The 24,411-nt window shown below is 43.2% G+C and overlaps 1 protein-coding gene across 2 annotated transcripts in view; it reads right to left on the bottom strand.

Moving 5' to 3' along the window:
- Window positions 1-1,119: 1,119 nt before the first annotated feature.
- LOC119661201 overlaps window positions 1,120-24,411 on the bottom strand; it is a 53,225-nt gene continuing 29,933 nt past the window's right edge. For both annotated transcript variants that reach the window (XM_038070422.1, XM_038070421.1), the window contains exon 3: window positions 1,120-2,230. In XM_038070422.1, the coding sequence (XP_037926350.1) occupies window positions 1,668-2,230 (563 nt within the window). In that variant the 3' untranslated portion in view covers window positions 1,120-1,667. The remainder of the gene's footprint in view (window positions 2,231-24,411) is intronic.

Raw genomic sequence — 24,411 nt, forward strand, 5'->3', positions numbered from 1 at the left:
CTCGCGAGCAAGACAATCAGAATTACGGGAGGGTGACCAGATCACGGAGCAATACTCGAGGGTATTCCTCACGAGAGAATTGAAGAGAGCTAAGGAGGGTTGGATGGAGTCAAAATCAGAGGAGGAGCGAAGTATAAAGCCTGATAATTTTGCTGCTCGATTGATGACCTCAATGGGTGGCAAAGCGGAAAGTGACCCCGAGGTCTTGAGTGGAATGCCCGTTAAGAGAGTAGGAGAAATAAGTGGGTGAGGATTTTAGTGAGTAGCAAATAGAGTGGCACTTTCTGATATTTAGCGCTAAACCATTAGTCGAGCACCAACGAACCAGAGTATCCAGGTTAGATTGAAGGGAAAGACATTCCATAAGCGACGATATAGCGGAAAACAGCTTAAGGTCGTCGGCATAGAGCAAACAAGGACAAGTAAGGAGGAGCGGAAGGTGGTTTATAAAAAATAAAAATAATAAAGGACCCAGAATAGATCCCTGTGGGACGCCAGAAGAGGGGGAGAAGGAGCGAGAAGTACAACCGTCAAAAGACACGCGGCAGGATTGGTTGGAAAGGTAAGAGGCAAGCCATAAAACAAGTGGTATGGGAACGTTTAGAGATGAGAGTTTGGATAGAAGTATCTTGTTATTTACAGTCTCGAAGGCTTTAGCGAAGTCAGTGTAAATGGTATGCACTTCTTACTGTGAATTTAGACATTGGGCGACAAAGTTGGTATAGCCAAGCCGGTTGGAAGCAGTCGACCTACGTTTAACGAAGCCGTGTTCCTCTTGGACTATGTGTTGGCCAAAGTGGGTGGACAACCAGTCGCTGACATATCTTTCCAGGATTTTGGGACAGGAGGAGAGGAAGGGAAATGCGACGGTAATTCACGGCAAGCGTACTACCGCCGCTTTTCTGTATGAGGATGACGAGAGCCTCTTTCCATAAGAGAGCGTCTTTATAACACCAGGTCCATCTCTCCTTTGTTGCAGCTGAAAAGACCCGAAAGAGGGAGATCTATAAGCAGATGGCAACAGCGAAGGGACCAGTCAGAAAGGAGTCGTTGCTCTCTCCGGAAGATGGCAACCTTCCTGTAGATCTAGTGAATGAGTTTAATTAAAAAATCTTCGGATTCTTTTCAATATTTTTGTGTTTATTTTAAAGAAGAATTACAGAGAAATTATTGTATAATATTAATAAATATAATGAGAACTTTGCAGTTTTGTCCTTCGAATTGAAGTTTCGCAATAAGATGGACTGTCTTTCATTTCGCTTACTATGTTTGTGCTTTTGTGAAATAAAATAGTGGGATATGAACTGGATTAGGCAGTTTGAGATTGCTCAACGTAGATACTTCTGCGAAAGGTGAAAAGTGATGTTAAGTCAAAAGTTTCCCATGCAGGAATATACAGTCACATAATTGTCATCTCACTCTGCTAGAATAAAAGGGGGATGGCAAAACCAAATCGTAGAAAAATGTCTGCTATCCAAAGTATTAAGGAAAACCTTCAATCATGTTCTTTGAATCTTCACATTCCGTCTAAACTTAAAAATACAGAGGCATGTCTTTTGTTTTCGACTTTAAAAATAAGTAGTACATAGAAACAATATACAAAAAGGACTTTCTAAAATACTAAAACGAAATTCTATAACATCTCAGCACTCTCCCATTTCTCTCACTTAAAGACGAATTCCAGGATTTGTTGCTGCAACGTATTGCAAAAGTTCATCAGAATCCTCGCAGATAACTGGCTTTTCGTGGTAGCAGGCCACGTCGTGCCATGCAATACCGTCATTGTAGACATTGTTCAAAACGGACAAGCATTGTTCCTTGGTTTGGTTGATGTCATATTCAGCGTTGTCTGGTTGAGGGATCTTCTTGTGACCAGTTTGTGACCATGGATTGTATCCCCATCCTTGTGGAATGCGGTTGGTAGCTTGGATCTTCTCCCGGGTTGAGGACCAGAACCATCCGAAGACGTTCTTTGGTTCCAAATCGGGGCGGTTTTCGCAGCCGGCAAAATCGCAGATACGTCCTGAGGTCCAGATGTAGGGAACGTCATTTTGTTGGATAACACGGAAGATAAGATTGTTCTTTTCCTGGGTTTCAAGTGAGACTAAGTCCATACAGTATTCACGGCACAAGTTGCGACCATCTAACCAGTCAACCTTACGATTGGCCAAGGCTGGAACGTGGGTGCTCAAGAAAAGATTCTTTCCTTTGTAGGTGAATTCCTTTGGACCTGGAAGAGAAGAAAAAGGGTTGGTTAGTAAGTGTATTTGGAGAACTGGAATCAGGTGAATGTAGCAACGTTTTGAGGAAACAATAACTTATTTCTAGAAGTCCATTGCATGCGAAGCTTGAACTGTAACCCCAATAGATACATTTGCCCTTTTCACTCTTTAAACTATGGCAAGCTTCGAAGAATTCATCCTAAACGCTGTATCTTAATGAAATATTTACTGAACAAACTCGAGTGCCTAGATTACGCTAATGACCATACAATTGACTTAAGAAATACCGGTAATTGCGGAACGTGTGAAAATACCGGCGTCATTACTATCCAGAAACGTGGAAAAATCCAATTGTATGCATATCTATCTTTTCATTCCACTCGAACTTTAATCCACCAACACAGCTCCAGCTACTAAGCAACTTGAAGGCCTCAACTCGGCCCCCAAAATAGAAATCGACATGAAATTTTCCTGACATTTACCTGAAAGAAAATAACTCCAGGCGATAAGCTCGGATTACTGCATCGACTTTTCCAATTATAAAAATTTTACCGTGAAAAATCTTTGTGAAATCTGAAAACAGTGGAACCATGGCGGAGACGGTAGGGAAAATATCTTGCGTATCTTGAATGGCGTGGGTATCGTGCGGTCTTCTCAAGATGTGCATAAAATGCTTTTCTTATGGTTTTGCCGGAGTGGGTTCCGTTGGAGACTTTGGCTTGGGGGGTCTGAGATGCATCGAACATGGGCAGGAAGAAGCTTCATTGCATAACCTTTTGCACTTGTGTCATGATTTTGCTGTGTTAAGCCTCCGGTGCTGAGACTGGGTTGGCGCAAGCTGGTATTGATGGTAAGTCTTGTACTTGATGAATGTTTACATAATGAATTAACAATGAGTAATTATATATTGCATTTAGTGTTTGCTTTTCAATGTGAAGATGGTTTTGATGATGCTTGTTTGGATTGGAAACTGTTGGTCAAACCACTCAAAAGAACAGAAAAATGACAAGGTAAACTGACAAAGTTATGACGCAATCAGTATTGAATGACGCTATTAACGTGTTCCTCTAAGGTCGAGCTGCATGAATCTTTTCCAATATAAAAAGCGGTTCATCTTTTGATATTAAGCTCTCAGCGTAGGAGGTGATAAAGCATAATGTTTATCACAGAGGGTTTGACAAATTCGGCACTGCAAAGCTCAACCAATTCCTGGATAAGACACGCTGATTTAACACTCAGAGATGTACTCCCATGCTACAACTTGGTAAACCCCAAACAATGTCAAGTAGTAGACAAAAGAGGGCAAACGGCAAGTGCTTTGCTCTCTAAAACAGAGATGAGTCGGCTCTCTAGATTGGAAGCTATGCAACCGAATCTGACATATTGATGGCGTCCCCCTTGAGAAACGAACTGAATCTAGGATCCGCCGGCAAATTGCCAAAGCGACCACGATCTCGCCAAAGTGAGATACTAAACAATGAGAGTAGCAGGCTGACCCCCTTTCAGGTTCGAAACTGGAAACCTCCAAACCGAAGAAATGGTATCGAAATCTAACGAGCCCACACCAGAAAACCCATCTAATTTAGTTCAATTGGGAGAGCCGCAACTTCAAACACCCTGGCCTTCTGGCTGGCTCATCGCATTATCCCCTAAAAACACCTACTCAATGACCTCCCGCCTGCATTGTTATCAGACTTTCACGAATCTGTGAACATCTTCCAGAAGTGAATAGTATTTTCATCTGAAGTCTGACGAGGCCGAGCAATTTCATATGAAGTGGCTACATATAACCGAGATCACACCCCAATTTTGTCCACGTGGTAGATTAAGAAGCAATGTCCCGTTAAAGGGTTTTCATTCCCTATTTCCTAAGGAACAATAAAAATTCGACCTATCTTTCAGAGCAGACTTGATAGTGGACGGCAGGATGCAGGATGCAGAATGCAGACTCTGGTCTCCAAATAGGGGATCTAGACCCTTGCCGAGCTAGTCTGTCAGCCTCGCCATCACCAGCGATGTTCAAGTACCCCGGCCCCATGTGAGGAATGTATCGTCCAGTCGGCCAAGTATTGAAACAGTTTCGAATGGTATGACTCCGCCAATTTCATCAGCTCTCAATAATATGTATTTATGGTCGTCATTTTTGCGTGAGGTCAGCTCCATAAACTGATTTTCCAAGAACACCGCTCATTGTTGAAGATTCTTCCCTTTTAGATCTGGAAACTATATGATCTGCGGTCATCAGAGTTATTTGATGGTTGCCAAGGAATATCCGGATAGATGAGCGACAATATCATCGGTCGCTTTTCTATCCGCCGTTAATAAGCCTAAATGCGTTATTATCTGCTTTCAAATTTACTGCCAAATGAATAAGGGTAGATTTAGGATATTTTCGAGTTCCGTGATCGACATTGTATTATTTAGACAGGCAAGCCTTTGAATTTGTGCGTTTCTACAAACAGAGTCTTGCCCTCCAGACGATGAATACATACATCAGAATGAACTATATTATGGATGCGTATATCCAATAAATCCGTTGTTGAAAAAGTGTCCAAGTCATACCTGCCAGCGCCAGTTCAATCTCCAGGATTTCCAGGATTTGTTCTGGGGTACAATGGTTCCAAGGTAATATCTAGGAACAGAAACGTACCCTTAAATACTTGACTGTTTATACCAGTTGGGTTTCGGCCCCTGATAAGATGGAAAGCCCGCCTCACTTAACGCTCCTAATGAACATAACTAGTCAAGCCATCCTAGCGTCCACCGTAAATCCGTTACGGAGGCAGGAACTGTGGATTACTTGCAGATTTGCATTGAAGCGGTCACATACTACATCCGTAAACTCGCCGATAATTATCACAGCATCATCTTCGGGAGGATGGTACCATGGCAGGAGCCATTATTAGAAGTCTTAGCAGAAGAGAGAGGCAACACCGGAGACAACTCGCATCAACTGAATCTCGTCCAACCAATATGTTGATCTTCCTCCCCTCTAGCATGTGACGAATCCAACTGGCTAACAGCGGATCAAGTCCCTGTTGCCGCGTCACAAATCACCCCGAATAAGGCATAATTGAAGGCAGCTTCAATGTCCATGAATGCGCAAAAAGCGTATTCCTTGCCGGATGTTACCTTCACAATTTTTGCGCTAAACTTATTGATTACTGCCTTCATGGGTTTCCGTTTATGGTAAGCGGTTTGGCTGCAGTGAAATGGCTTCCGTGGCCTAAATAACGACGAAATCTATGAGCGATATCATGACCGTATGGTTGTGGATAAAATCTGGTTCAACAATTTATGGTGGACGGGTCACAGGATGGTTGAGGGTTATCTAGCCCGGAAAGTCTATTAGGGGAATATCTATACCTTGCCTGAGATCAGGACGCCAGACAGCTTTTAGGGATACCGAATTGGTGGACCTAGGAGGAAAACCGAGGTGCCTGGAATTCCTTACTAAAGCTGGCTTAGGTCAAATACCAGTTGCTGCGCCATTGATGATGATGATTAAAAAGCGAACTGCATGTAGTCTCCTTGACGTGCGCTTATACTTCGAGGCAAATTGGAACAGCGACCACCACCTTGTCAAAGCAACATATAGATCCCGAATAGCAAATAATGGGAGTAGTAGATACCCACCCTGGCTATCGGCTTCAACATTGAAAATCATCTCATCAAAGAACTGATATCGACATTTTTTGGAGCATTCGACTAACAAATTCTGCAGATGCTGAGCCGACACCAGGAAGCGAATAGCATTGATGTGAAGTGGGGCAGCTGACATCTGGCGAAAGCATACACTAGCGGCACTGATCGGTCCGATGATGCAGCATTTTATATTACCGAGGAGTACAATATGGATCCTAGATGTCAATTGTATGAAGCAAAGAGCGGGCAGGATAACAATCATAAGTGTACCTTACAGAAACCGTCACCGTAAGTCACACGACTGGTTGATCGTTAATATAGACATGCGGTCGCAAGATATACAATGCATCATAAGTCACTCGACCAGTGCCTTTATATGATCTAAAAAATCGGTATATCAGTGTACAGCTAATGTGTCCCACTTGGTCTCACATTGCCTGAACTTAAAGATATGCTAGACAAGTTGATTGTCGTTGATTTTAAACCACGCTCCTTCGAATAGGGGAGCAGTGAAATAATGCTAAGGGCCAAAGTCAGGATGCAGCTCTGGTCAACAAAAGTGATGTAAGCACCTTTCGCTAAGGCAGTTCTGCCTCAATCATAGACCCGATCTTTGTCAGCCCTGCACTGGTGCGTCGTATTCTCTGACAAGAAGGGGTACATCCACAAGCATCACCGGGCGACTATCTTTGAATTATGGAGGAAGCTCCGTGGCAGAAAAAAAGTATAGCTAATGCCAAAAAGGACATTCGGCTGGGCTACAAAAGGGTTGGACAAGCAAGTCTTCATAGAAGCGAGACCATCCTAGGAAACGCAGGCTGCCAAAGGATTTGACGCCTCCATACCTAGGAAATACACATTCGCCAGTAGAAGATACAACTACTGGTTGCATTATGCATTCACCAGCCTTTGATCAGCCTATTACTGACCCAGACGAATTCCTCGAAAGGTAGTAGATAGGATCGATTAGCTTCAAAAAGAGCATGGATGGTATTCCTCACAGATCAGCCTTACCCTTCAGGCATCTCTGAATGTGACCGCAATTCCTGCAGATTGAAAGGTGACATTAAAGCCCCGAATTTGATTCATGGAAAGCGTAGTACCAACAAATTTTGTGCGGTGATGACCTTCAACGTGAGGGATGCATTCAGTTTGTCAGTTGGTGGTTCTATCTGTCTCGCCGCAATGGTTAGTAGCTATTTAGCAGAAACAAGGTTTGGTATGACAATATTGAGAAGTATGTTGTCTCCGCGGGTATCCCACAGGGTTCTATACTGAGCTAACTGCTGTGAAACTTCATGTACAATGCTGTTAAGATTAAATTTTCCGATCCAGTAGCGGTCTACGGTGGTGGCGAAAGTATAGCATTAGTTGTAGTCGCAAAGTATTTAGAGTATGCTGAGTTATACTCCTACTGAGCAATCACTTCAGTTAAAGTTTAGTTAGAGGGGGCTGGAGTTACAATAACTGAAACGCCCGCATTAGAATTGGTAATCACATCATCACTGCCAAGCCGGCCCACACACATCCGTACTTGCAGGTTACTTTCATTTTGCCGGAATGGTGAGCTCAATCTTGTTTTAAACAACCCTAATTTGGGGGGGGGGGGGTATTACAATTATCGTTGAATGCGCATAAAATGAATCTAGTCTATAAGGGGGCATACCTTAAGGTATGGGTTGTCTTCAGAACCTTTTCAAATGAGGTAACATCCGTCATCTCAGGAATGATGCAGGTTTAGATTTTGCTGGGTGTTTAGAAAAAAGTGCGTTGACATGCAGGCCATCCTCACTACCAAGGAGTGATTGGAGAGGCAGCATGGTGAGGATAATTATAATCTTACCCAGTTTTCACGAGGCAAGGAGGATATCACCAATGCCTCTACAGGTCCATAAAGTCTCTGCGACGGGGAAGGTTTTAAGAATGAGCGCTTAAAATAAGTGACCACTTTGTGGACCCCGCAATCTCTCTTCGCCGTTTTATAACCAACGCCAAAGTTAAGACCCACTTCGAAAATTACTAATCAAGAACTTGGTAACATCACCCGCCTGAATTCATGGGGTTCCCTTCCTTAATTCACTGCATGCATTGGCGCTAATAGTTTCAACTTGTACACCTAATTTCGTGCCAATAGATATAAGCATGTCTAAAAAGAGACGGACTGACAGATAAATAGGCTATAATTTTTTAGATATATTAATGTACAATGTAGAATGAATTCGTCCCGGAAAACACCTGTAAGATGGGCAATCAACAAGTTTGCGGAAGAGACCTTCAAAGAGGCGTTGCTACAAAATGGAACGCTGGAAGGAAATGAAAAAGATAAGGCTTCGCAGATCGACAAAAAGTTAAAGCGAGCGTATGATGCGTTCATGTCATTCTAGAAACGAGAACCGAACTTTTGGTGAAACTCTCTTATCGAAGAATGCTGCAAAGCTTGCCTCAAAGCTAGAAGAGGCAGTCAGCGAAACAGAAACCGATATGGGCACGAGTAGTTACATAGGCAATATAAGGGGGCGCGGAAAAAATCACAAAAGAAAAAGCAATTTAAGCGGTTGTGCATGGAAGCTGATTCGAACTCTTCCAGGTTCTAGAAGCTGCCAAGAAAGTAGTCCAAAATAGAGCGAATAGCTTGAATCCCCAACGAAGCTCCTAAACAGCAGTCAAAATTTGGCGAGATGAAGCAAAATACTGGAGGCCATGAAATCAGTCCGACCAAAGTACCTGGAGCGCATCATTGCCAACTTCTCAATCAGTAGGATTCTATCCTGGGAATGTGATGAAGGATCGACATCTTCCAACAAGGGCTCGTCTGTGATCCCAATTTATGGATTATTGTGTATAGCTGCGTACTGACCAAGGTTCCTTAGAGGGTTATTACAGGGGTGACTACCATTAATTTCGAAGACAGCGGCAGTTCACATGGAGTGAAACTATCACAGGGTGGTGGGAGAGGTAGAAAAGGGCTATTGATCAGAAAGGCCATCAATGGGGAACTTGCGCGATGAAATAAGTCTGAAAAAGTAACAAGGGCGGAACACTAACGTACGTGTACGAGCACAAGATACATTCTGATTTAGCTGTTGCGACGTAATACCATGTGACAGATCCGCAGAGAAAGAGGTCGTTTTATTGGGCAAAAGTTCCATACAACTTTCTAGCAGGAACCGGGGTTCAAAGGTAAGAGGGTAGCAACCTATGTACTGAGTCAATACCAAGTAGCCAGAGGAGAATCTACAAGTAGCGGCACGGAAATACGTTATGTGTTCATTGAGTGCCGGTCATGGATACAGTAGGCGAATGCCCTGAGGTGCTGCACATTGACTAACACAAGCCTCTCGAAAAGTCGAATAAACGTACATCTTTGTCATGGTGGAAATATACTGCACCATGAGCGGGATTTTAAATGAGGGAGTCTGGTGTGCCATCTGAATTTGGGTACGGATTACAAAGGGTGCGCATATAGTTTCTTGGAAGGACTTGATCGAACCTTAAAGGTGAAAGTTAAAAGTTTTGACATGACAAGACTGTAATCACCAATACGTGTGAAATATCAAAGCATACCTTAACGACCTATCGGCCCTTTTTTCGGTGGACTGTTCAACGATCCACGCCTAGGGGATATAATTGGATAGAGCTAGAAGGGTGGTATCAAATCGATCAAGTCTGTTAAATGGTTTGAATGGATGATTGTGCTGGATTAAGAGGAGTCTAAAATGCACACTTACCTTCGGGTTGAGCATTGATTTAGGCTATGTTTGGTATGTACTCCACGGGGACTCGACTCGAAAGGGTTGCGGTATTACAGAAACCAATTGCTAGATTTGTGAGAGCCTCGTCTTGGGAAGCCTTCCATCTGGTTCTCCAGCAAAATGCCGCTCTTTTGAAGTGGGGAGTATTGCCGAAAGGATTAGATATTCTTATTAGCAAGTTAAGTAGACACAAACAACCTTGCTGACGGAAACCAGCGATAGCTTTAGAAGCTTTCCGCCTTCTATTAAAAAAGATAGTCAGACGGAGACCAAAAAATCAATGCTGTCGAAAGTCGAGTCTTCAAAAAATGGCTAATAAGATGCAACAGTTAGCTGTGCCTATTATACGAAGAACACAGATGCCGTCATCCATACCAAGATTCGGAAGATCCAGTGGGCAGGCCATGTAGAGCGCATGGATAACAGGAGAATTGCCAGAGGCCTAATCAAAGGCAATGTCCAAGGTGAACGACCACATAAGAAACACCGAAGCAGATGGGGTAGTAGACAACAAAGTTACACGCTTCTCAGTTTTCTCATTCAAAAAACGATCGCTCGACCAAAAAGAGGGGAGACAGGAACTTGAGGAGGCCAAGGACCGACATGGGACTGTAACGCCATAGTATAAAAGGAAGTACGGGAACGGACTGGATTTTTTAAAAACTGCGCTTTCAGTTTTATATGATAATTTAAACCATGTAAACTTTATTTCGTCGGTCACACACTATAGCTCGGTAATTAAAATTTCACTTGAATTGGATTTATTTATGGTTAACTATAGGACTCTTGCGGTGCGTCGAAACTCTACAATTTTGAATTTAATAAACCCATTAACTGCAACCATTGAAAGTTTCAAGTTACAGACTTGTTCATGCACTGTAGGAAAGTCAGAACTGCCCACAAACTAAATCTAAATTGAATGAAAGTCGACTAACTTCCAAATTAGAGAAATGGTCAACTCTTAATTGGTAATTTGCATTTTACGCTTTTTCAGCTTCACAGTTGCCTTCATTTAAATCTCCAAAGATGCAAATGAAAATGACGATGATAATGCACCAAACCAAAATTGATTTACATCACCACAAAAAATGGTATCGCCCAATAGATACTTGTATCTATTTATTTTGCATGACGTCGGTATCACCTAATTTATCCAAACATCAACCAGTTTCTCGATATAGCAGAGTTGATGGTATTTTAGTCGTGATTGATTAAATTGGTCATTTCGTATAAAAGTTGTAAAATGCGACTTTATCGACTTTTATCGGCTTTAACTTTCTACTGAGTTTCTGGTTTTGGATAAGTTGACTGGTTCGAAATATTTGACTTGGTTTTAGTTTGTTTTTGGCAATGATCCGATCACTTGATGGTTTATTGATTGACATTATATAATAAATGTAACGTACATATTTCTTGATTAAAAGATATGTGTATTATGTCATTTCCAATATAAAGAGAATGTTAAGAGGTCAATCAGTTAGTTCAGTTGGGCGATGGTTATCGCGCTGTTTTTGACAGTGAGGAGCTAATCAAGTAGCTTGTCGGTGAATGTGATAATTAGCTGGAAAATTTACCATTGAGGACAGACAAGTAACATGTTACTTGTATCCACAGTGGCTAATTATTATCCATCTTATTCCATGCCTCTCACTGCAAACGTGATAACAAATCCAAAACCAGATTTTCCTTTCCAAAGAGTTATTCAAAAAAGCCGCTTGCTTGACACACCCTGGGAAAACTTCAGACCATTTTCATCAAATTCTGTTATTTATGTAGATGCCCTTAAGAAAAAATGGAATAGTACACGGTTTGAGCTTCAAAATGGTATATAGATTGTGGGGTCTGGGGTGCAGGAAACCCTCGGGCTTTGTGGGCAAGTAAGACTTTGGTTTCGGATATATGGAGTCAAAATATCTTTTGAACTTTCGCATTCACTTAAGATCGTCACCTTAGCAGCGAGTTTCACCAGGCTGAAAAGTCAATCTTTCTTAATCTTTCTAGGATAAGTCTACATTCCTCCATGATGGGTGTCTCCAGACATCCCGGATTTGCAAAGAGGTCCGTAAAAGCTGTCTGACGTCTTGACCTATACCATCGCTCCATCCCAGGCAGGGTCTGCCTCGTCTTCTTTTTCTACCATAGATATTGCCCTTATAGACTTTCCGAACTGGATCATTCTCATCCATACGGATTAAGTGAACCGCACACCGTAACCTATTGAGCCGGTCAACGGTCTCAAAATTGAAGTCTCCTATCTTTATTCTTTGACTAGTGCGGTTTGATGTTGTTGGTTGGTTGGTTTTCGGTGCTGATGTGCAGCTCAAGAGCTCGCCCCAATTGCCGCCTGCTCGATCTGGATGAAGACAGTTTGTACATCTCAGGTCGTTCATCCCATGATGTCGATATCGTCAGCATAGGCCAGTAGTTGGGTGGACTTAAAGAGAATGGTACCCCTTGCATTTACCTCAATATCACGGATCACTTTTTCCAGGATCAGGTTAAAGAGGAACCATGATGGGGCATCCCTTTGTCGTAGACCGTTGTTAATGTCAAGTGATCCTGCTGCTTTTATCTTTTATCAGTGCTACACTGATGAAGGGAACAAGTGGTTCCCGAAATATCGGTATTTGCAAAATAGAAATCAACACTAGCGAATAGGAAAAACGAGTTTTATTTCAAATAATTAATCGCTAGAAACACCGCGTAATTACACTCGGACAGTGACTGTTACTTCTTGTGTAGTACCGTGGGATGGTCCTAGATGCAGCGCTAAGTTGAGACTAAACTTGGGAGATACGAGCTAAGATCACCTGAGTGGCTTTCGATATTTGCAAAAAACCCTTGGGAACTGCATTTGGAAATGGTTTCATGAAGTATGTAGACATAGTTTTTCCTGAATTCTTATAAGCGTGGATTATGTGATGGCCTATGTCAACCAGAGAATACAGTAGGATCACGTCCGACAGAGTTAAAAAAAAACATATTTTTGGGGTTGAACTAGTGAGTTACGCTTTCCTTATGTACGTCCTTAGCGTACTACAACAGTTCTACTCCCTTCCCTCGATACAAAATATAACTAAACCTTAAGACTTACCAACAATCAGGACTTGATACCTAGTGAACTTTGGCAGCATCAATAGATTACATCACATGGAAACTGGTTTTCAAAACAATTTTTCCAGCGAAGAAGGACAGTAGTGCGATGCTGTAGGGTCTGCCAATTCATTTTATTACCGACTGACAACACATCTGAAATGCAAGTCCTCCAGAATATGGCATTGCATTGCAAAAGGAAATGGATATCGGCGGTGTTTCTTATTTCCAATCGATACATAGCCATTTCGACTGGTAGCCAAGCCGCCACGAAAACCTGACCAAGCTGAGACAGTGTAAAGACGAATTGTAAATCTGGACACGTCATCCAGAATCTTTCTGCTCTGATTTACTAGACATAAGTACACAGGAGTAGATGATCTACAGAGGAGAATGGCCTTACTTTAACTAGAATCTACTCGTTCTATTTATCAGCTGCTCATTCCAGATTATTCAGGCTTATAGCTCAGCATGATGAATGCGAGTCCCTTGCAATAAAAGTCGAATAAAAATTTTAAAGAAGGGTTTTTGGGGAAAGAATTTTGGACACTATAGAGGGTCCAATGGATTCCTTTCGAAGGGATGAACGATTTCCAAAGAAATAAATAAAAAAAAAATCGGTCCAAAACCAGTGAACCACATTGTACCCTAGTTAGTTTAGTTTAGGGGGGGGGGTCGCAGCTCCAAGCACTCAGACCTTTGATAGGCCTATTGTTCTATCCCCGGAGATCGCCTATTGATCGGCCTCTAAACGATGGCATTCGCAGGTTTTCGCCAATTTCAGAACATTCTCCAGAGATAGAGAATTCACGGACTCTTCGTTCCAGAAAACCTTACCACGGTATCTTTGTCTGAGGTCTGAGGAGTCCAGGTAGTTGCATAGGAAGTGCAGGGCCGTCTCTTCCTCCTCTTCACATATGGCCGAGATCATCAATCCAATTTTTCCCATGCAGTAACTTAAGGGGCAGGGTCTCGTTAAAAGCCCTACTAGGGTTTTCATGCCCCACTTCTTAGGTGATAACAAAAATGCACCTCTAGCGGCCCCGGGTTCCTCTACAAAGATTTTCGCCTGCCAGCAGAAGTTCAAATTTCTCCATTCAGCTGCGTGAATCCTTGCCATTTCCGTCTTCAGAATAAACTTGACAGTAGATGGCCGAATGCCAAAAGTTGGTTCAGGCCCCACCAATGTGGATCCAGGACTTCGGTGAGAAAGTCTGTTAGCCTCCTCATTACCAACGATATTAGAGTGCCCTGGCACCCACATCAGCAATGTCTCGTTCAGTCGGCCAAGTTTCAGCAGCACCTGATGACAACTCCACATCAACTGGCTCAATATATCGTTGCTGTTTAGTGCTGATAATGCTGCTCAATCGTAGGAACAAATTCAAATGGTGCGACCCCTACATTTTTGCCGCAAACATGCTTCTGCTGCCAAGAAAATGGGGCATTTATCGATCATTCTTCTCTTTTAGTGATTAGGATAGAGTATGTCTTTTCGAAGGCGAATCTAAAGCTCATATGATCGGCTGGCATCAGAGCCACCTGATGTTTGCCAAGAAATTTCCAGATGAACGCATGGCCGTACAATTGGCCACCTTTCCACCCGCCAAAAGTATGAAGCATATATACGTCGTTAGCTGCTTTCCGTTACACCTCCAAATGGATTAACGGAAAATTTAGAAAAGTTTTGAGTGCCACGGTGGGCGTACTAGTCCTTGCTTCAGTAATAATGGAGGCTTCTGAATCTGCGTTAGCAGCTTCCTTCTGTTAGCAAAGTTTAGTTTCGGCCACCAGACAATGCATGCATACATCAAAATGGGCTTTATTATGGAGGTATACTTCCAATGAATCCGTTTTGGTGAAAGTCCCTAGATCTTACCTATCCCAGTCCTGCAGCACCAAGGCAATTTGCAGGATTTTTGGAATAGTTCCTAGATATGGTTATGGTTGCACTTTAACTTCGAGTCGAAATGTACTCCTAAATATTTGACTGTGTGTACCAGCTGGATGTCCGCCCTTGCTAAGGTGGGTACCGGGTAGCTTCCTCACCTGATGTTCCCAGTGAACATAACTAGTCCAGTCTTCCTAGCGTTCACCATTATGGAGGAAACAACCGTGCTTGCAAACTTACCGATAATTATTACGGCTAGATCGTCCGCAAATGCTTGTACGGAGACTTTTGTATCCTCCAGGAGCCATAGAAAGGTATCGATTACCAGAAGCCCTAACAAAGGACTGAAAACTCCTTCCTATGGGCAACCCCTAAGGTACCCAGCCTCAATGGAATTCTGTTCGACCAATATGTGGATCTTTCTTCGCTCTAGCATGTGAATGATCCAGGAAGCCTGATTGACAGCGGATCGATTCCATGCTGTCTTGCTGCGTTACAAATCCCATTCGATGTCGATGAATGCATGTGAAGCGTATTCTTCTTAGGACATCGCCTTCTCAATTTTTGCCTTTAGCACGTGGAGTGCTGTCTCCGTGGCTTTGCCTTTCTGGTAGGCATGTTGACTAGCGTGAAGTGGTCATCTAGAGATATATGTATCCCTTATGAAACGATCTACTACTGAAAGGACTGGATTCGGCAGACTGATCGATCGGAAGCTATTTGCATCTATGTAGGCTTCCTCTGTTTTGGGAATAAATATTAATTTTACATGTGCTAGGCAGGCACAGTATATGTTCGGAATGTGTAAACCCAGGGCAACCATTGGAATGATGCCATCCGGACCTGCAGACTTGTATTTATGAAACAAGTTAAATGCCCATTTCCAGTGAAACTACTTTGCAGAGTCCAATCTTTCGGTTAAGGGCTGTATGTGCCTGTCGGCTCCAAGATGAGATTTTGGAGGCTGATTGGGAAGCGCACTTCAGGCAAACGGTTTGCCGCTTTTTCATCACTTTCTGTGTATTTCCTACAGAGCAAAGGTAGATAACCCAACTACTGGTTACGTTCTTTGACAAGGGCCTGCTTTAACTTTGAGGTTGCCTCAAGAGAGTTGGTTTCTGCGCAAAAGCCCTAAGTTCGAATCCCGGTTGCGTCGTCAATGTTGTATTGTCTTCATGTTTGTCTTGCTACTGTACGGCTCCCACTCACAGAGCCCCATAGTGATAAGGAACCGTGATGATAAGGAAACTCAGTCACTGCATTGTTGAAAATGAAAGAGGAGGATTGGGGAAACAAAAATAATGAAGTCTTACGCTCCTAAACCAAGAGAAGGTGTATTGTTGAAAATTTAATACAAATTTTCGACCTTCGCAGAGCATATAGATATTGCCTTTTTTTATATAATTCTTGAATGCAGCCCGGAAGATGCAGTCCAATGCACTTTGATCTATTGATTCTTCTACTTCCCATGCATCATTTACCTTCAACCAAGCAAGAAGCCAAAAGCATACTATTCAATTTCGAAGCAAAAAGCAAGTCAGCTCCCAATGAAGATGGCAAGGTAAGGCTCAAAAGAAAAACCATGGAAGATACACCTGTTAGACAAAAGCCATCGTTTACAGGTACAGATACTACTTGACCTATTGCATCGCAAATTTAACTACCACCGGAGCACACTTTTGCTGCTGGTGCATTGTACTCGCGCTGTTAGCTAATAACAGGTAAATAGGAGATCGTTACAAGATAGAGAAAACAATGCAGCCATAATATGCAACACAGATACATAGATACAGCCTCAGTGTAGCTGCTGCAATTTACTTCTTCATTAACATACAATATTTAGTATGGAAAAGTACTTTTATTTTCTTTGTCTCCATCATCCTTCAGCAAGCTTCAAAGTGAACTGGCTCATAATGAGCCCCTTCAAAAATAAAATTAAACTACACTTGCTCATTGCCTATTAGTGAAAAAAAACTATCTAATAATATCCAACTTGAACTTGAAGAGGGACCATTTAATTAGCTATGCCTCCCCGAGTGTGGAAAAGGTTAAAGGCTCTCTCGGCCAACAAATGACCATGAGGTGTCCATTATCAAAATTAAAAATTTTCAAGAGAAGAGCTCGTTCATTTTTACGGCCCAGAAAAGCTTATAAACAATTCATATGTAAAAGAGGCGAGTAACTATTAATTTGAATGGTTATGCATATTTAACTATTAATGGTATTGTGTGCAGCACGTATGTGCATACGTGATTTATTGTGGGTTGAATGCATGACGTGCTACCAATTTTTAGGCCTGTTTTCACTGCTTGTTCCGTCATGCATATTATGGTCAGTGATTATGAATTGTAGCACGTCCATGAATGAAATGGAAACCTTTTAGAAAGGACAAAGTACCAATGTGCTTCTGTTACTTCCTTGATTATTCTAATTATTGTCCATGAGTTCATCGGCGATAACCACAAAGTCTATGGTGATAGTGCACAGTGCTCAGGCAGAATGAAAAATGAGTCCTATAAGGGTGCGTGTATGGCTGCGTCAGGGAAAGCCGGTTGGGGGAAGGACTTTTTTAAACATTTTCATACATAAATATGCCATTCAAGTGGAGTGTCATGCTGATTACCATCAAGTCTGTTATTGCTGCTAAAATAGGAGTTTTAACAAGTGTCTCCGTGGTGTTTTCATAACCTTTTTAGATTTATAAGAATTGATAGTAATTGATTTACACCTACACAAGAACCAGCATAGCTCAGCATGGTATCACCAAATCAAAACAGTTGAATTTGAGTCAGGATCCTTCGCACTTGTGAAGAAAAGGACTGCACCAGTCACTACCAGTTTCTTTCTCTAAGGTTCTTGAAAAAGTGCACTACAAAATGTAGTCTAACAGGAATACAAGAAGTTAATATCCTGGTGCACTCCCTCTTTCTCAAGGTATCCATCGTCTCTACTTAGGTGTGGACAGCATTGTTCCAGGGATTAGAAATCTGACTTTTAAGGACGGCCTCAAACGGTCACCAAGCTCGCTTCGATCGTTAGTACTTTGGGTTCGGTAGGTAGACCTCGATCGCAACCACGTTCGGGGTCTGCTTCCCGAAAAGGGCACTCGGGTAGTCGCTCGCCGGAACCCTCATCGGTCTCGCCGGTTTGTTGGTACCATCGAAAATACGTAACTCAAGCAATTAAATGTACTACCGGATGTACATTTAGCGCAACAAGAAACTAGGCTCGCTGGCTGCCTCGGCAACGGCTTCTCAAAGCGCAGTACCACGTCGCCTTACAATCTTTGACCCCCTAAACAGACGTTGCTTCCTGGTCGACACGGGTGCTGAGGTGTCGGTCCCCTCCCATCCGTCCGAACACCCTATTGCCGCAAAATTTACAACTGGCGGCCGCGAACTCATATCCCATCCAGTACCTATAGGCAGGCGGACGTGACTCCCGGAATGCGCCGTACATTTTCGTGGCATTTCACTCAGGCGGACATTTGCATCCCCATATTAGGCGCAGACTTCCTGTGTTACTATGGGCTGCTGGTGGACTTGCAGAACCGAACATTGATAGACCCTGCAACCTCATTACGTAAGTTAGGTAAGATTTCTACCTGCCAAAATGACACTCCTTCTATAATTTTCGAGAACCTTGCTGATCACCGCATTCGCGCACTACTCCGAAAGTGCAGCAACATCACTACTGAAAATAGTTTCTCTAAGCGGGTTAAGCATGACGGGCGGAACCACATCATCACTACCGGCTTTCCAATCTTCTCAAAGGTGCGTCCTCTTTCATCTCAGAAGCTTGCTGTTGTGAAGAAAGAGTTCGAGGACTTGAAGAAACAGAGTGCCTGCAGACCATACAAACCAATAGCTGTTGGTCCTCTCCCCTTCACTTGGTCCCTAAGCCAATTGGCGAATGGTGGCCATGTAGAGACTATAGGCGTTCGAATGCTCTGACAGTTCAAGACCAATATCCCATTTCAGTCATCCAGAATTTTGCGCACTCGCTAACGAACTGCCGTGTTTTTACACGACCTAACCGATGGGTATCACCAAATCTATGTCGCTCCCGAAGGCTTTCCGAAGACGGCTATCTGCACACCTTTCAGACCCGTCAAGTTCACTAGAGTGACTTTCGGCTTGTGTAACGCTACACAGACATTCCAGAAGTTTATCCACTCTGTCTTACGAAACTTGAACTTTTGTTTCATCTACATGCCAACTTCGGCACTTAAGTTATATCAGTCAGTTTACTTCTGATTTCCAACTCCTGTTTGGAAAAGACAACGTGGTTGCTCCCGCTTTGTCTCGAATCTAGGAGGTCACAGTCCACGCCGCGGTCGATTATACGGCAGCCCCCGAGGCACCAGAAGACGACGCAGAGCTTCAGAGCCTAAAGACAAATTCCAAATACAAATTCAGGGAGTTTCCTATTTTCGGCTCAAGGGACCCAGGCCATTCATTTTGGCCGGCTTTCGCAGAGAAGCATCCCACGGGACGCGCACCGAGGCATCAGGGCGACGAATCGGTTAGTCACTGATAAATATTTCTGGCAGTCCATGAACAAGAACGTAAACTCTTGGGCCAGAAAGTGTATCGCGGGGCAGAAGTGCAAGGTCAACAAGCACGTTCGAAAAATAGCCGGTCGAAATAAATTTCGAATGTTGGTAACCCGCTGCGCCACATCACTCCGCCCCCAGATGAAATCTAGGGGTTTCAGCGACTGAACTCGGAACTGTGTTCCCCATCATTCGGTGAAGCAAACGCGACGTTGATTTGAGGCGCAAACGGGTTTCAGCCTGGATAAGGAGACAGCCTTTTTATGTCCCCCGGACTCGAGCTGGAAGAAATGTTCTCCCCGCTCGAGAACAGGGTACGGGCCTTCGTATGGAGGCTGCAGGGGGTTCCGGGCAGCATCCTTCCTGACCAGGACATGCGTGCACGTGTCCAGCTCCTTGGGAGCGATGATTGTAAGGCAAAGGGCCTACGGTGTTGAGGTATATTGTATGTAACCGCCTAGTAGTGCGGGAAAATGAGCCCACTTCTTTTTTTACATGCCTGGTAACCTTATACTTCTGACATGCGATGCACTCCCTGGCCCATGAGTTGATGTCCTTATTCATGGAGGGCCAGAAGTATTTCTCGGTGACTAACTAATTTGACGTCCTGATGCCTGGTTGCGCTACGTCGTGAATTGCGTGGAACAGTTCCTTGCGAAAAGTGGCCGGAATGTATGGCCGGGGTCCATTTTCCGAGTATTCGCAGCAGAGAGAGAGAGGTTGGAGCCGAAGATGGGTAACTCCCGAAATTTATATTTGGGGTTGGATTTGAGGCTCTGAAGTACTGTGTCATCTATCTGCGCCTTGGCGATTGTCGAGAAGTCGAGTGAGGCGGGAATGTTAACCTCGAAGACACGTGACAAAGCATCAGCAACTATGTTGTCCTTGCCAGGTGGACGCTTTGTCGGGCTTTTGTTTCAAAGCATATGTGAGAGGCTTATGGTCCTTCTAGGGAGAAGCGTAAGTACTTAATGCTCAAGTACGCGGCGAGTAGTTCTCGATCGTAGGTGCTGTAGTTCCATTGAGCGGGGTTTAACTGTCTGGAGAAGAAGCTCAACGGCTGCCAGACTTGGTCCACCTTTTGGTAAAGACTAGCACCTACTGAAATGTCAGAGGCATCAACGAAAACGGCTAGGGGTGCATCTTGTCGAGGAAATGCCAAGAGTGTAGCATCAGCCAGTTGTTGTCGGGATTTATCAAACGCGCGGACAGTCTCTTCAGACCACACAATCTCTCGTGTGTCCTTTGTTTTGGGACCAGACAAGTACGCGTTTAAAACGGACTGATTTTGGATGGACTTGGGCAAGAAACGACGATAGAAGTTTAACATGCCCAAGAACCACCGCAAATCCTTCACAGTTTTCGGACACTCGGGTATCTCCCCTTCCTTTTCAATCTTCATGGTGAAATTGATGTTCCAGTGTGCCCGGTTGAGTTTCTTGAGGATTGTTCCTGCTTCTTCCCTTTTTATAATTGCTAACACATCATCCACGTATCTGATCTAGGATCTCGAGAGTGTCCCAGCTTCCTCAAGTTCATCCCCCAAGTTCTCCATAAATGCCTCGCATAACACCGTGGAGAGGGGGTTGTCCATTGCTGCCCCGCAGGTTGTTGATTTACTCCTGAATGTGAAATAGGATTCACTCATGCACGTGAAGGCCAGTTTCTTATACAATTTAGCCTTTTTCATGTGTCGCGATCCATTCCTCGAACAAGTGTAGAGCTTCCTTCATCGGTACGCTTGGGAACAGCGCTTTTACATCGAAGGGTACTAATATTTCAATCACTTTGTATCCCCTCGGTCTCGTGGGGGATGCCAATGACTTTTCTGACATTTCCCACTGCTCGTTTTCCTATTTTAGGTCTAACCTTTTGACTTCTTCCAAGAGCCACTTCGAAATATTTTGGGTCGGTGAATTCGTTGCTGCGATAATCTCTCTAACTTCGTTGCTTTTCTTTATGTATTTTGGGGAGGCATTTGATTCTGGACAGAGATGGGTTAGGCATTCTCAATTCGGCAGTTTTCTTAATAATGGGTTTGTATTCATCCAACGCCTTTTCCACTTTTTTAACGGAGTCTGGCAGAGGGTCCTTCCCGGTGACCTCAGCATTTCCTTTGTCTGCTGGTAAGTAGAAGACAGGTTTCAATTCATATTCTTTAATGGTTTCATGATGGTTGAGCGATGCTCTTTTCTTTGTAGCCATTCGCTTTGTGGGGGGTCAATAGTCGCCTAATTTCTGCTCGGGTACCGGCCCTTCCTTCTTGTGATGCATATTTGATTGCTACCCCGATGTCAATTACGGTGTCCTCTTTGGGGAAAGTGGAGTCCCTTATAGCGAAGTTCAAGCAAGTGAAAGCTGTTCCTGGGTAAAGTGTTCATTATATCTGTTGATGACATAGTTGGGTATGAATTCTTGCTTCGGTTTCTCTATTGCATATGTTCTATCATCATCATCATCAACGGCGCATCAACCGGTCTCCCGTCTAGGCCTGTCTTAATAAGGAACTCCAGACATCCCGGTTTTGCGCAGACGTCCACCAAATCGATGTCCCTAAAAGCTGCCCGGCGTCCTGACCTACGCCACCGCTCCATCTTAGGCAGGGTCAGCCTCGTCTTCTTTTTCTATCATAGATATTGCCCTTATAGACTTTCCGGGTGACTATTCAGCCGGATTTTATCCACAACCTGACGGTCATGGTATCGCTCATAGATTTCGTCATTATGGAGGCTACTGAATCGTCCATCCTCATATAGGGGGCCAAAAATTCTTCAGAGGATTCTTCTCTCGAACGCGGCCAAGGGGTTCGCAATTTTTTTTGTTAAGAACCCAAGTTACCGAGGAATACATGAGGACTGGTAAGATCATAGTCTTGTAGAGTAAGAGCTTTGATCCTATGGTGGGACGTTTCGAGTGTAAAGTAACTTGAAGTCTCTCTCTCTCTCTCTAAACTCTCGCAAACTGTATTTTCAAGTGGATGTGGAACTAGCGACATACATGATCAATAAGTAGTAGGACCGATTTCCCCGGGGTTGGGCATGATGGAGGAGAATGCCTTCACGAACAGAACGTGGTCTGCACAGTAACCTTTGCGAATGAGCACTCTGTTTAGAAGTATCGTCATCCGTATGATCAAACAGGTTTACTTAGGTGCTTGTTGAAAATGTGACGGAAGTGAAACAACTACTGGGTTCTGGTTTAAACCATCATTGAAGAAAATTTTTCACTGAGGAAACTATGAGCGAAATTTGTCCCGAGAATTTTGACTATTGAACAAAAACCCATTGCCTTAACTGAAATTTTGAGTCAACTGGAGGTCAATTTACGACCAGATCAATCAGTTTCGTTGTTCTTATAATTCGAAACCTCCCTGTGAATTGCTAAAAGGGAGCAGTCAACGCCAGGCCGCTATTTACGATACGTTAAAGCCGTAATAGGAAAATCCGACCTGGGCTGAAAATTATGCGAAAAGGCCGGGCTCCGTGTGAAAATCATACAGACCCGGGGTGAAAATTATGTGGGCCCTCCTACTATCATTTTTTCTTTGAAATTTCTATTCCAGGGTCCAGAGGAAACCCCGGGTCCGTGGGGAATCCTTCCTTTCGACTCTTTCTCGTCAGGCCCTGGTTATCCTAAGTCGCCTGGTATCTGAGTGAACCCAAAGTCCCTAGAGGCGGTCCCTCTGCTCAAATAGGCTTAAAATTACTCATAGAGATAGTGAAGCTGACACGTGATACTATCAATGATTTAAATTGGATTTAATAGTCACATTCCTGCTTTCATGGCAATATAAATATATAACAACCAAACGCTGAGTAATTTCATCTCCTCCCAACTAAACAATGGATTAAAATTAAAAGTCCACACACAGCACCGAAGACAGTGAAAACAGTCCTAAATTTCGTGAAGTGAAGTGATATTTGAATTTTAATCGCTCTATTTATTAGCTTTCTTCACCAGAGAAAGAAAAAAAAAATAAACTTCACCAAAAACATTCAAAAACAATGTCACAAATCCATTTTGAATTGCATTCCCCCGAAAAAAGGTATGTTAATCACAACGTGAACCGTATCTGAATTTAAAATGATCATTTCAATGGAAAATTTGCATTGCTCGGAGGTTCGTGAAGACCGCTTGCTGTGCGTACGCTATAAATTTGAATTAGCCACGGTTGAAACTATCTGGGCCCAAAGAAAATAAGATATTCGTTAACTGCGGCTTTTCATCTTCTCGATTCCCTTCTTTTACTCATTTTTTGGGCTTGAGTATAATGAATGGTCAGATATCTTGAAAATTATTTGCTTGTAATCATAAATTGACACGGTAAATTTAATGAAGCTTACCTTGACCTCGATATCGGAATGGTTCAAGTGGCAAAGCCTCTTTGTCAATTTGTTAATCATAATACCTATGGTGGCGTATCTTAAAGTGGTAGAAAAAGATTGTCGTTTTTATAACGGCGGATATCATAGTAATTCGATAGTTCCATTTATCATGGAATTTTGGACAGTGATGGCTATCGGTTTTGACAAAAAGATAATTTTGATGTTTCGGTGTTTTTGCGGAATTTATTACTGACTTTGAACTTAGCTGACTCCGGGGTTGAATCAAATTTCAAATCAATCATTTTTATTGGATTGCTGGCAACAATTCGCAAAGTTACTTTTAGTTTTCAACCAGGGTCGAGGCTGAAGAAATTACAAAGCGGCTTCCCATGGAAAGTTTCGCTAATTTGAAATGACTTCATTTTCTTGTGTAAGCACCGCTTTTGCTTTTGAACTTGACCCCTCAGAATTGATGGATATTTTTAGATATTCTTCAATATTCAAGGATGTACCAATTACTCTGTTAAATTATGGATTATGGGATATGGATTATAGCCGACTACCTCCCTATTCCCCTCCCCTCCCTTCCTCGACGATTACCTACCTTGTGGCGATGAGGGAGCTCAGTAAGGAAGACCCTCCAGGAAACGGGAGGTGACACCTGGAACCAAGCGGTAATCAAAACCCCAAGCCAAGGTGGCCGTAAACGGTGAACTCTGGGTACCAGGCGACCCCCAGTTTCAACTAGCCTTGTCTCGGCAAAAAGGGGCTCTGCCGAAATCGACTTACTTTCCCCGGAAAAATTGAGGCCATGCCAGCCAACTATGAAAAAAACAAAAAAACAAAAACATAAACCTATTACGCAAACACAGTTGAACTTCGATCGTGACGATCCAACCCCGAGTGATTCAAGTGGGAACCAATCCAA

The sequence above is a fragment of the Hermetia illucens genome, chromosome 1 (genome assembly GCF_905115235.1).
Source record: "Hermetia illucens chromosome 1, iHerIll2.2.curated.20191125, whole genome shotgun sequence".
NCBI lineage: Eukaryota > Metazoa > Arthropoda > Insecta > Diptera > Stratiomyidae > Hermetia > Hermetia illucens.